The sequence below is a fragment of the Acinonyx jubatus genome, chromosome D1 (genome assembly GCF_027475565.1).
Source record: "Acinonyx jubatus isolate Ajub_Pintada_27869175 chromosome D1, VMU_Ajub_asm_v1.0, whole genome shotgun sequence".
Classification (NCBI taxonomy): domain Eukaryota; kingdom Metazoa; phylum Chordata; class Mammalia; order Carnivora; family Felidae; genus Acinonyx; species Acinonyx jubatus.
The window spans coordinates 27354283-27367006 of record NC_069390.1 but is presented as its reverse complement, the minus strand read 5'-3'; the positions used below and the strand labels follow the sequence as shown (position 1 = coordinate 27367006).

The following is a 12724-nucleotide window of genomic DNA, read 5'->3' as shown; positions in this document are numbered from 1 at the left end:
AAGATGAGAAGTTTTTTAAACATTTTTGATTTCAGGGGTGACTGTGTTTGGAGGCAGTATTTGCGTGTTTGGGGTTAAGTGTGTTTCCCAAGGGACTTGGAAGAAGCACTGTGCTTTCTTCAGGGGGAGAGGGTCAAAGGAAGTTGTTCCCGTGGTAGGTGACTGTTTCAGGCCCAGGATGGCCCTGGTGTTCCTTGTGGTCCTCCTCCTTGCAGTAGCCTGGAATTCTATCATTAACGCCTCAGCTACCCAGATAGCCCTGGGTATAGATGAAAGAGCAGTGGAGGAAGGATGGAAAGAGGGGCTTCATTTCCCTTCTACACACCAGGCACTGTAATAAGCTGTTTTATACATCTTGTCTCATTTCAACCTTACAGCCCATAAGGATAGATGTGCTGTGATATCAACTTTCTTGCTCCCTTTTTGCAGAGAGGGACTTGGACTCAGAAAGGGCCAGAGGCTTGCCGGAAGTCCAACTGGCAAGCACCAGCACAGAAACAGAACCCACTCTTTTTATTACACAGTTCCGCTCTCGAATGGGATGGTACCTGAGAGGCCCTGGGCCACTTTAGAGGTGGGTCCCAAAAGGACCCCATAGAGGAGAGAGAGACAAGGACACTGAACAGGGTGGCTTTTCTATGTATAAGGGGCTGGGTTGCAGGATGGAGCTCAGCTTCCCTATCAAAGCTGCTGAGAAGGGAAAATATAATAAAGATAGCCCTGAGCCAGGGCTTCTGAGTGGGAACCAGTAAAAAAAAAAAAAAAAAAAAAAAAAGCCAATTAGTCATACCTGCAGCTATGCTGTATTCCCATATGGTCTCTAACAACACATAACATCTTAAATGAGGTTTAGATTAAATGCAGCAGCATTAAACATGTCACAGCTTGTGGAGGAGAGAGCTCAGGCATTGGAGTTACATAAGCATGGGTCTGAACCCTGACTTTGCTTGTTACTAGCTGTGTGCCCTTAGGCAAGTCATATAACCTTTCAGCATCTATAACGTGTGGACAGTGATCCCTAACTCCTGGGGATCTTGTGAAGGTAGACTGAGGTAAGGAAGGCCAAGTCCTAACATGAGATAGGGCCCATGGCCCTTAGTGGCTGGTGCAGGGGCGGTGGTGGTTGTGGTTTCTTGATCCACGGGGAGCCTGTCCCCTGAGCAGCCCCTCTGCCTTCTGCATCCACAGTGCTACAGGGCGTGGACAATTCGCTGGTGGGCCTGCACAACCAGAGCTTCGCCCGGGTCATGGAGCAGCGCCTGGCCCAGCTATTCATGATGTCCCAGCAGCAAGGCCGACGGTTTAAACGGGCCACTACCTTGGGAAGCTACACCGTGCAGGTGGGTGTGTATGTGTACTAAACCACTGGGGTCTTGTAATAAATGTACGGGAGTGTGCTGAGACTCAGTAAACCATGCTCTGTGCAGACGAGCGCCTGCCCTGCACACTGACTAAGCCACGTAATCAACACTACACTTAGGTTTGGGGGGTTCATGGTCCTAAGCATCAAAGTCGTGGAGGAGGGTGAGAGTTAGCTACTCTCCTGTATTACTGCTAGACTGTAAGGTTTCAGAACAAATTCTGCACACGTGCACATATTTATCAGACAAAAGTGATTAGTAAGCAAGCATAGACTTTCTACTCCCCAACCTGTTCTGGAGACTAGATGGAGTCCCAGAGCTCGGGACCTTCAGATCTCTTGCCACAACTCCTATGGATGGCAGATGCACCAATCAATATTCCAGCTGCAGGAGTCTGTTACCCTTCTTTAGTCAGTCTCAACAAACAGAGCCCTCCATGTTTATAATGGTCAGGTGACCACACGGGGATTCAGGCGAGAGAGCTGTAGCAGACACTATTGATGCATTGCCCAAATCCCCTTCCCATTTCTACTGAATGCTACTGGGCTTCCAACAGCCACTGCTGAACCTTTATTGAAGGGCCATTCTTGAGATGCCAGAACCCACTTTGTCGATGCCATGGCTGGCTGAAAGTGCCTGGGAATTAACTAGCGGTGGGGGTGTGAATACAGCAACTCTCTTGCTTTGTGGCTATGAGAATTCTGAAATGTATGTTTTCAGTAATTGCCAGATATTTCCCATAGAATTAAGCTTTTTTAGCTGCCCACAGTGGTAACTAGATTAATAATGTACCTCTCGCTAGTTCCCTTCCACCCCCTGAATCACCTCTTCACCCTCCCGTCAGTTCCATGCACCTCCCAAATAATCCATCTATAAGGATTCAGCTCTTCTCAGTCTGCTTCAGAGGGAACTCTACAGACACAATGACCATCCCCAAGGTTAGAGGCTCCAAGCTTCTTTCTTGATTCTTTATTCAATTCGAGCAAGAGTGGGAACCATCTCTAGCATTCTAGCCAATCCGTGTATCTTGAATACCACTAATTTCACCAAAACTGGGAACCCATTGCTAACATTTGTTATGCTAATTAACAAAGCTCTGTTGAGCAAGATGTCAAAGTATAGAAGCACTCCTGGCGGCTGCCTCCGGAGTGTGGGCTTCCTAATTGGAATTGAGCAAACTGCCCCTAGAGTGTGAACTCGTGATTGGCAATTGCCACATCTAGGGTGTAACTTAATGCAAACACACATGCTTGATATTACCATGTCTAAGAGAGGAAGCGTTTTATAGAAAATTATAGGCATTACTCCAATCTGTCTGCAGATTGTGTCCTCGGGAGTTTGAAAGTACAAACAACTCATTTTCTGGACCACGCTTCCTTGCCTGAGACAAGCATCATCCCTTGAGGGAGATTCTAGGTCCTCCATTCACAGTTGGTGAATTTGGCCCCTTGTCCTCTTAGATGCTGCTTTCATTCTAAGTCTTTGTGGTCTGTGACAGCCTGTGACCAGGTAAAGTGATGGTTTATTTCTTGTGCCAGGTTTATGGTTTACCCTCTCTAGGGTCCATGTGAGCCCTATAATTCACACTTCTCCAAATAAGAGAGAGGAAGTTGTTGGGACTCAGACAGTGAAATGGGATTTGCCTCAGCTGAAGGGAGAGAAAGAACGACCATATAATCCTGGTGTTTTTTGTAAACCTAAGAAACCTAATCCATTCTACATGTATAAAACAGCCCACCAAGATATTCTTTCCTCGTTTCTTCTGTGTAGTCAATGTGATTGGCTCCATAGCTGCCTGGGAAGTCTGAGTGAAGTGAGTAGGGATTTGTTTCTGCAAATCCTAATTTATAGAGGTGGTAACATAACCCTTGGAGGAATCTTCGTAAGAAGAATTGAAATTGAAATTGAGTGAAGGTATTAAATATTTGAATGCGCATTCACCTTCTACCTGGTTGTACTAACACTGTCCTTACCTCCTCTCCTTTGAGGGACAGGAATGCCGTGGCCAAGTTTCCCAAATAAGATTTGCTCTTACATAGCTTACATCATCCTTCCACCCCAGAGGCCTTTCTTCTGGGCTCAAATAATTTTAAAAGATGAGCCACCTTCATGAAGATGGAAACTTGTATGTCTGGAATTTAAAGATGTTCCTCTAGTGAATGTATCTGAAAAATTGAGTCTGAAGAAGAAATACATATGACCAATAAACAATTTTTAATGTTTAACTCCACTTGTCATCAAAATAATGCAAGTTTTAACTACCACAAGATATCGTTTTCACCTACCAAAGATTTATGATGGTACTATCCAGGGTTGGTGAGCATGAAGTGAAATGGGTACTTTCAAACACCGTAAGTGGGTATGACCTTTGTGGAGAACCAGTGAGCAATTTAGACAAGTACCTCTTGGATGGTCACAAACTTACTCCTGGAAATATGTTTTGAGGAGAATAGAGGTGAACACAAAGACCAGAAAGTGAGGGCAGTGTCTTTCAGAGAGCGTCCAGAAAAATGGTCCTATGAGGTGCCTTGGGGCAAAGAGGCTCTGTGGCCATATCAGTTTGGCAAGGATTCATCCTGTAGCCCCTTCTTGAAGATTCCCAAGGCCTGTTGGCATACCAAAGCCTCTAAAAAGACCTGTAGTAAAGAAATTCCTTAATTTTGGCCAACATACTAGTTTGGAAATTTAAATGCTGATAAGACCCTTGTTTTTAGTAATATATTTCTCCGACATTTTATTATGAACACTTTTAAGCCCACAGAAAGAAGTTTTATAGTGAACACCAGCAAATTCACCATCTAGGTTCTAAAATTAACAGTGTGTATGTTACTATTTTATATTTGGTAACATATTCATTTCCATAGCACAGATCAGTTTGGTCTGTTCTAGAGCTTCATATAAATGGAAGTATATTCTCTTTTGTATAAAGCTTTTTTGACTCCATGTAGTGTTTTTTGGGTTCATCACGTTGTGTTATGCTGGAGCTTATTCCTTTTTATTGCTGAATAATATTCCCTTGTATGAATAGACTACAGTTTATTTAACCACTCTTCTGTTGATGGACACCCAGACTTTCTCCAGTTTTCAGCTACTTTAAACAAAGCTGCTATGCCCATTCTTCTACAAATCTTTCTGTAGCCATATATTTTCATTTCTCTTGAGTATGTGGGAGTGGAGTTGCTGGTTCATAGCATTGGTGTATGTTAGCTCTGTGACCAACTGCTAGACCTTCTCCCAAAGTTTACCATTTTACACTCCCACCATCCAGATGTAGAGTTCCAGTTACTCCACACCCTCATCAACACTTGGTATTGTCAGCCCTTATTTCAGTCATTCTGCTGGGTGATAGCAGTGCCTTTTTTCTCCATTGAGCATTTTGTATATGCTTATTGGCTAGTCAGATAGTATCTGGTCAGATTTTTTTAAACCCATTTTTTATTGGGCTGTAGTAATACCTATTTTTAATTATTATGTATAGCATATGTACAAAGGAGTATAAAGACATGTAGACTTCAAAGAACACCAATAAAAAGAAATCACAACCCAAAGTAAATTACCCTTACCTTACCCCAGAAGCCTTTTATGTGTCTTCTCTGATTATACCTACTCCCTTCCTTTCTATCAGAGTTGAGCGTGCTTCTGAATTTTGTGTTAAGTCATGACTAAATTTTCTGTATAGATTTTACCATCCATGTGTGTATGTATCCCTAAAGAGTACATCATTTGGTTTTGCCTGTTTTTGAATTTTATATTCAGTGATTTGTTTCTTATCAGGCTTTTTTATTCACCCATATTGATACAAATAGACATAGTTTATTTATACTACTCTATAATATTTCATTGCGTGACTATACCATTAACTCATTAATCCATCCTACTGTTAGTGACTTTTGAGTTTTCACAGTTTTTGCTCTTGTGACCAATATTGCTGTAAACATTTCTGCCATACCTTTTAATATCCTATAAAGCTCATAATCTGTAATATACACTTTGGAAAATACTATACTATAATGTTTATCAGTTGTTAATTATAGTAGTGAAAACTTGATAACAAAGTAACCATTCAAAAATGAAGTGTTTGTTGAGTTTATGAGGCATGCATAGGACAGAACATTACGTATAAAAATTTATGTTTTGTGTATTTATAATAACAATCAATTAGCTACAGTACTGAAAAATGAGTGACAATTTGTTTAACAATAAGTGATTTGCTAAATAAGTTTATGAGGTGTGCATCAGAATGCTGTGTAGAAATTACCATTTATGCTTTTGTTATATTTAAGGTCATTTAAGGATGTAAGTAAAAATAGCAGTGTATGATTCTAGATAGAGAGTGTGATAAATAGCTTTGTAAAATACTAAATAAAAGGTTTGTGTGGAAAACCAGCAATGAACAGAAGCAAATGCTCCACGATAATAGTAATTAGCTTGTGGTAGAGGGATTGGAAATTGTTTTTATTTTATTTCATTTCTTGATGGCTTTCTGTATTCTCACACTTTCTGTAGTGAATATGTATAACTTGTCCAGGGAGAAAAAGCAACAAAGGTTATTTTAGAAAAAAGAACTTTGAGTCTCCAAGTACTGCTTTTATCAGAGATCTTTTGAATTGCAGACATATAAGTTCATTTTTTTTTTTTCCCTCTCTGGCAATTGCAGGAGTTTGAAATTAGAAATCTTGTTTGAGAATAACCTAACATGCCCTGAATTAATGTGCAGGCCTATTTTCAAATGAGGCCAGAGTTCTCTGGAGGCTGGAAGACACCACCATTTCAGCGTTTCTTCTCCAGTCTCAAGCTGTTCTTTCCAGATGTTCATATTTTCAGAACCTTTTTCTCCTCCCTGTCTCCCTTTCCAGCAATAGCAGCGCTTCTTGGGATGCTGGTGATGGGGAGGTACTCAAAGGTTGAGCTCTAAAAAACACGTTGTGGGTCCACTTAGGTACCGAAGGCTTCAGCAATCAGGAGAGAGCCTGCTGATCGCCCAGGTGATTGCAGGGTGGGTACAAGATGCCCTGTAAACATGGCCTCTCTTTTTTCGAAAGATGGTAAAGATGCAACGGGTGCCGGGACCCAAGGACCCGGCGGAGCTGACTTACTACACCCTGTACAACGGGAAGCCATTGCTGGGGACCGCAGCTGCCAAGATCCTGAGCACCATTGACTCCCAAAGGATGGCCTTGACCCTGCATCATGTTGTCCTTCTGCAAGCTGACCGTAAGGGGATAGTCTTTCCATTCATTATTTTTTAATGCCATTAAATGTTTCCTGCAAATTAAAGTGATTCCCCAAACTCACGTTAATGGACCCAGACCTAAACATATTTTGTGTTCTAGAAGGTTCTTTTAAACCAGTCAGCTATTTCCTGGGTTGTTTGAAGCAGTAGGTTTTGGGTAAGGGATATGTTTTGGATACTAGGATGATGATAATGATATTGCTTTGTCCCTAGTCCTACCCACTCTTCCTCCTCACCATAGTCCTGTGCACAGCTAGAAAAATCACCACGGCTGAGATTATATTGTCTTCTGGGGAATTAAAGATAATTTGATTCAATAAGCATTTATAGAGTCCTGCATGAACTGTTCTCGGTGCTGACGGACATACAGAAGTGGTTAGACCTGGTCACTGCCTTTAAGGAGCAGAGAAGGAATTAATGAGGATATAAAGGAGCAGAAAGCGGGTAAGTGCAGTGAGGAGGCAGAACGATCCAGTGCTCAGCAGAGGGAGAGTTTGCTCTGAAGGGCATCAAGAAAGAAAGAACAGAGAAAAGGTATTAAAAACAATAGTTGCCTCCTCTGTGGCAGGTACTATGCTTGTTGCCTTACATGGATTTTCTCACTTTCTCCTCTCTTTGGAGCATCTTTATTCAGCTCCAAATTCCACATGAGGAAACCTAGGCTCAGGAAAGTTAACTAACTTGCTCAATATCACAGAACTGGTACTTGGATCACCAGGATTTGAATCTGGATCTATCTGACTTCAAGTATGTGTTCTCAACTGTATTACATGCTAAGATTTCAGCAGGAGGAGAGGAAAGGTATATACTCCAGAAAGAGGGAGAAACACGAGAAAAGGAAGGGAGGCAAAAAGTGCCAGACATGCTTGAAAAAACAAGGGGTTTGAGTTGCCTGGAGAGCAGACATGTAAGGAAGAGTTGATGAGCTCAGAAAGGGTTTTGCTTGGGAGACTGGGGCCTTGGATGGTGGGAGAAGTAGATCATACATAATACAGTAGGCTGTGGGGAGCTACTGAAGACTTCTATATGCGGGAGTAGTGTCATTAGAACTACCCAGTATTTAGGGAGGATAACGTGTCAGCAGTGTCCAGGATAAGAGCAGCAGGACTAGTGAGGAGGCTTTGCAGTGGCCCCGGCGTTGGGGACCCAAACGAGGTCTGTAAAGAAAATGAGGATGGGGGCGGTGATGAAGATAAGAGATCATGTGGTAGACATTTTAGATTTGGTAGCCCGCTGAGCATCAGGGGATGGAAGGTCATCTCCCATTGATTTCCTAGTTGGTGTCCATGCTCCTTAAGAACCCGATGCCTTGGGGCGCCTGGGTGGCACAGTCAGTTAAGCGTCCGACTTCAGCCAGGTCACGATCTCGCGGTCCGTGAGTTCGAGCCCCGCGTCGGGCTCTGGGCTGATGGCTCGGAGCCTGTTTCCGATTCTGTGTCTCCCTGTCTCTCTGCCCCTCCCCCGTTCATGCTCTGTGTCCCTCTGTCCCAAAAAAAAAAATAAATAAACGTTGAAAAAAAATTAAAAAAAAAAAGAACCCGATGCCTGGTTCATGGTTTTCCTCTTCTGCTCATCTCTTGCCTTCCATCTGTGGTGAGTATGGCTTCCACGTTGATGCAGATTCACTCCTCCTTGGCCAACAGATTCTCACAGACACACCTTTGCCTAGAAACCATAGTCATCCTGTGCAATCTTGTCTTTGAAATGATATTTTAAAGCCAGATTCTCGTCTTTTGTTCCTCTCTGCTTCCCTCCCTGTGGGCTCTGTCCCCATCTCTGGTCAGGTCAGCTACTTGCTCCGTTGGTTTTGCTGCATCCTCTTTATGTGAGTCCCCCAGGTTTCCATTCTCAGCTCTTTCCCCCTCTCCAGGTAGAGAGTAAATTATAGAGGAAGGAGTGAAAAGCATGGCAGGTGCCCAGGCGAGAGGTGAAGGTGGTAGGGGTAGAGGTAGAGACCAGACAAGTGTATGGATTTGGCATATTTTGAGGGACAGAGTTGATAGGGCAAGATAATGGATTCTATGTGTGGCAGGAGGAGGTGAGGGTCAGAGGAATCAAGGGTGACTCCTACGTGTTTGCTTGAGTGCTGGTTGTAGTATCATTTGTTGAGATGCAGAAGATGCAGGAAAGAAAGAGGTTTACTGGGGCTAGAGCAAGAGTGGGGAGGTGGAATTGAGAGTTTGGTTGGGACATGTTAGGTTTGAGATATCTAAAAGACATCTATGCAGAGCTCAGGAGCTAGGACCCCAGATTCATCAACACAGGTGACGGAACTAAGGGAGCAGGTGAAATTAACCAGGTTAGCCATGAGTATAGCTGGGTAACCCACATGAGGAAAGAGCTGGGGCCAGCAAAGGACACTGAGAAGGAGTGGCCAGGAAGATGGGAGGAAGCCCAGGAGAGTGGGGTCCAGAAATAAGCAAAGAAAGGAATGTACTGGAAGGAAGTGAGCTGCTGTGTCAACTTCTGCTGTGCTATAAGGGCAGAGATTAACTGGATTTGGTAAGGTAGAGATTGTTGGTGACTTTGGTAGGAGTGGTTTCCAGGCAGAGTTGGTGCCGATGCTTAGCTAGCATGGATTGAGGGGAGGATGGGGCTGGGGAAGTAGTGACAGCAAAGGGGAGAAATTAATGGTGCAGTTACTGGAGAGGCACATGGGAGATACTGGGGCACAGCTGAATATTGATGTGTTACTGTAATAGGGAGAAATAGACAATGCAGAAGAGAGAGACACAAACTGTCTTGGAGTGAAGTCCTTAAGTGGACAAGTCCTTAAGTGGACAAGGAGGAGCAGGGGCAGCTCATCCTTTTGCACTGGGAGGTTAAGCAGAGTCCAGGGGTGTGGGTGCTGGTCAGGTAGCCATTCAGTAATGGAAGCCTGAGGACATTTTCTGTGATTGTTTCTGCTCTCTTGGGACAGAATGAGGTGAGGTTGGCAGGTGAGGCTGAGGTTGTGTGGGGGGTGTTTGAGCAAGGGCGCAACAGTATCCACTGAGAATCTGCCAACTGATTAGAGAAACGCCTTAAGATTGGCACGTCTTCCCTCCTCAGGCTTCACTGCTGTGTGCAAACCATTTCTTCTAGTCTCTCAAAATCCCGATCCTTCGAAGCTGCCTCCCCCTCACTGCAGTCTCCTCCAAACGCCCTGCTGTCCCCCATAATTCACTGGAGACTTAAACCCGATTCATTGTCTCTTCCTCTCCATTGCCTCTCCTGTCCCCAATCCATCCTCAGTGCTAACCATTTGGTTCTTTGACCTCCTCACTTCTAATACAGGCCTTGTGGTACTTGGGAAGGGGCAGGAAAGGGGAGCTGGCTTTATTTACAGCAAAAAAGTGAATGGAGCATCGGGAGGAAGGGTTGAGGCTCTGGGGGCTTTGCCAATGGTGGTTGATGGGAAACAGTGGAAAGTTTGAGAGCGTGGGCAGGAGAGACAGATTGTATCAGACTAGAAGGTGCATAGAGCTTTCTGGAAATGAGAGTTGGGAGGCGACTATGCCTGCCTGCAAAGCGGCTGTTCCTCAATGGCACTTCTCTGTTGCCTTCACGGCCACTTGGTCCTCTCCATTCCTGTCTAATAACTCACAAATAAATGTGTGTCCTTTTCTCCATTTCACTGTTATCTCTTCTTGGGCTTTGCTTGTTCTTTCCAAATGACTCAACCTCAGACACTCTGCTATTAATGTCCTGTCCGTACTGTAATTAGGGTTATCCTAATACACAGATTCTGATCTCACATCTACTCCATTAAAAAAAAAAAATGGTGGCTCTCCATTGTTCACAGAATAAAATCTGAACTTCTCAAAGTGGATCTTCCGAGCCCTTCACAACAGGCACTTAACAAATGTTCAGGTCTCTTCACAACCTGCTCTCCGGGCTACTGTTCCAATCATACTGCCCATTTTGCTCTCCTTCCTATTTCATGCTTCAGCCATACAGGAGGATTCATTCTTCACATTCCCTGGTCCTCTGAAGCCATCCCTGACCCCATCTCCCTTAGTGCCAGACGCTTCCACTGCCTTTATCACATGGGACCAACGAGTTGTTTTTGCTCTCTGTCCCTCATAAACTCCCTGAAAGCAGGTACCACATCTCATTCATCTTTGAATATCCAGCTCCAGCTACTGCCTGGCTCTGTTCTTGTGAGAGCGAAGGACTGACCTTTGCTAAATGTCTCTGCCAGGCCCTGGGCGAGGCATGTGGTTGAAGACACCATAGGTGAGCACTTGAGAGCAGAGTCTTTGCAACATGGCAGGCCTGGATTCATGCCCCAGGTCTTCCACTGTCTGACTTTGGAGCTCCAGGAAAAGAAAAAAAAAAAAAAAGACCCTCTCTAACCTTCATTTTCCTCATCTGTAAAATGAGAATATAAAAAAGCCCTGACCTCACAGAGCTACTTGGAGGGTGAAACAAGATAAGTATTGCATGTAAGGGGCTTTGTACACTCCTGGGGCACCTACTGAGTGCTTCGTAAATGATCCACTGAATGTCTTATAAGTCATCTATAAGGTAGAAGGACTGAAGGGAAGAGAGACTGAAGAAGGAAAGGTGACTTGAAGATTAGGAACCCCTGTAATTCAGAGAAAAGTGTGCTTGTGATGAAAATAGGAAGGGGATTGGAGGGGAAAGCATTTCTGGAAGGGAGAAGGTAATTGATTCACTTTGGGCCACGTTGAGGTTAAAGTGATGAGATATTAAGGGCCGCTATTCAGATACTGAGGAGGTGTTACGGGTTATGGAGGGGGTGTTGTTGGGACTCGGGGTGGAGTTCAGGAACGTTTTGGGAGGTCAAGGCTAGATCTCAGGAGAGAGGTTAAAGTTACATGATAGGTTTTGAGAATGTTGTATATACAGGTTAGAAATAAATTCCCAGAGAACATTCAAGGAGAGTGCAGAGCTGGAGGACAGACCCTGGGAAATGCCTCCATGCTCAGGATCAAATGAGGAGGAAGCGAAGACCAATGAAGAAGAAGAGAAGCAAAGATGTCTTAAATCTCACTTTCCCTTAATAGTTTTGAAATCAGCCTGCAATGTGAATCTGAGGTCAGCACCTTAAATGGAGAGTCACGGTGTTGAACGAACAGCTTGTCCCTCTGAAGGGAGAGTGTTAACGTTCTGTGGATTCCAGTATTTTCTAAATCACTGGGGCCACCTTGCAGTGCCCTGCATGCACTGCCCCCTTGACTCACATCCCCTCTGAGTAACGGGACAGTAATAACTGCTACAGAAGTGGCCGCATGTCCGACAGAGGTTTTCATCTGCTCCGTTTGCAGGATCTGGAGTGAGGGGCCCTTCAGAGCAGTGACCCAGCTGGTGGAGTAGGGAAAATTCTCCCCACACTGAAGTTAACCAGAGTGCTATACTTTACATGGCCATCAGACATTATTTCAAAAAATGTCACTTTAAGAAAGTGAGAGACTGATCCTTTGGCAAAGGAAATTTGTGTTCATTCATTCTTCCGACAAAAATTTTTGAGCACCTATTATGTGCCTGGTGCTCTCCTGGCACTGGAGACAAACCCCCTGCCCTCACAGAGCTTACATTCCTGAGTAGCAGATCAAATAAGCAAAATAAGTAAACAATATGTTAGATGCTAATAAGTGCCATGGAGAAAAATTAAGCAGGGAAGGTCAGGGAGTATCAAGGAAATAATGGTCATGATTTTATTTTATTTTATTAAAGTTTATTTATCTACACAAGTGAGGGAGGGGCAGGAAGAGAGGGGGAGCAAGAATCCCAAGCAGGCTCCGTGCTGCCAGCACAGAGCCCAACGCAGGGCTCAGTCTCATGAATTTTATGATCATGACCTGAGCTGAAACCAAGAGTTGGACACTCAGCCAACTGAGCCACCCAGTGCCCTTAACGGCCATGATTTTAAATGTCCGGGGGTTAAGAAGATCAGTGAGTGACTGCCTGAGGCTACCTAGGGACAAGGTTCCAGGCAGAGGGGGAGGGTTTGAGACCCAGCAAGGGTGTCACTGATGGAAGAGAGTAGCAGCCAGGAAGTCAGGGTGCAGGTGAGGGGTCACAGTTACTAGAGCCCCAAGGGCTGCACCCTGAGTGGAATGAGAGCTACAGGAATGTTGGGCAGGAGATTGACATGGACTGAGTGCTCCCCAGTGCCTGGGCC

General features: G+C 44.4%; 1 protein-coding gene across 1 annotated transcript in view; it reads left to right on the top strand.

Moving 5' to 3' along the window:
• The window catches only part of KIAA1549L (KIAA1549 like), a 266162-nt gene that overhangs the window by 172791 nt on the left and 80647 nt on the right, over positions 1-12724 (top strand). Inside the window, exons 9-10 of the mRNA XM_053203322.1 lie at positions 1189-1340; positions 6404-6575. Coding sequence (XP_053059297.1) covers positions 1189-1340; positions 6404-6575 — 324 coding nt within the window. The remainder of the gene's footprint in view (positions 1-1188; positions 1341-6403; positions 6576-12724) is intronic.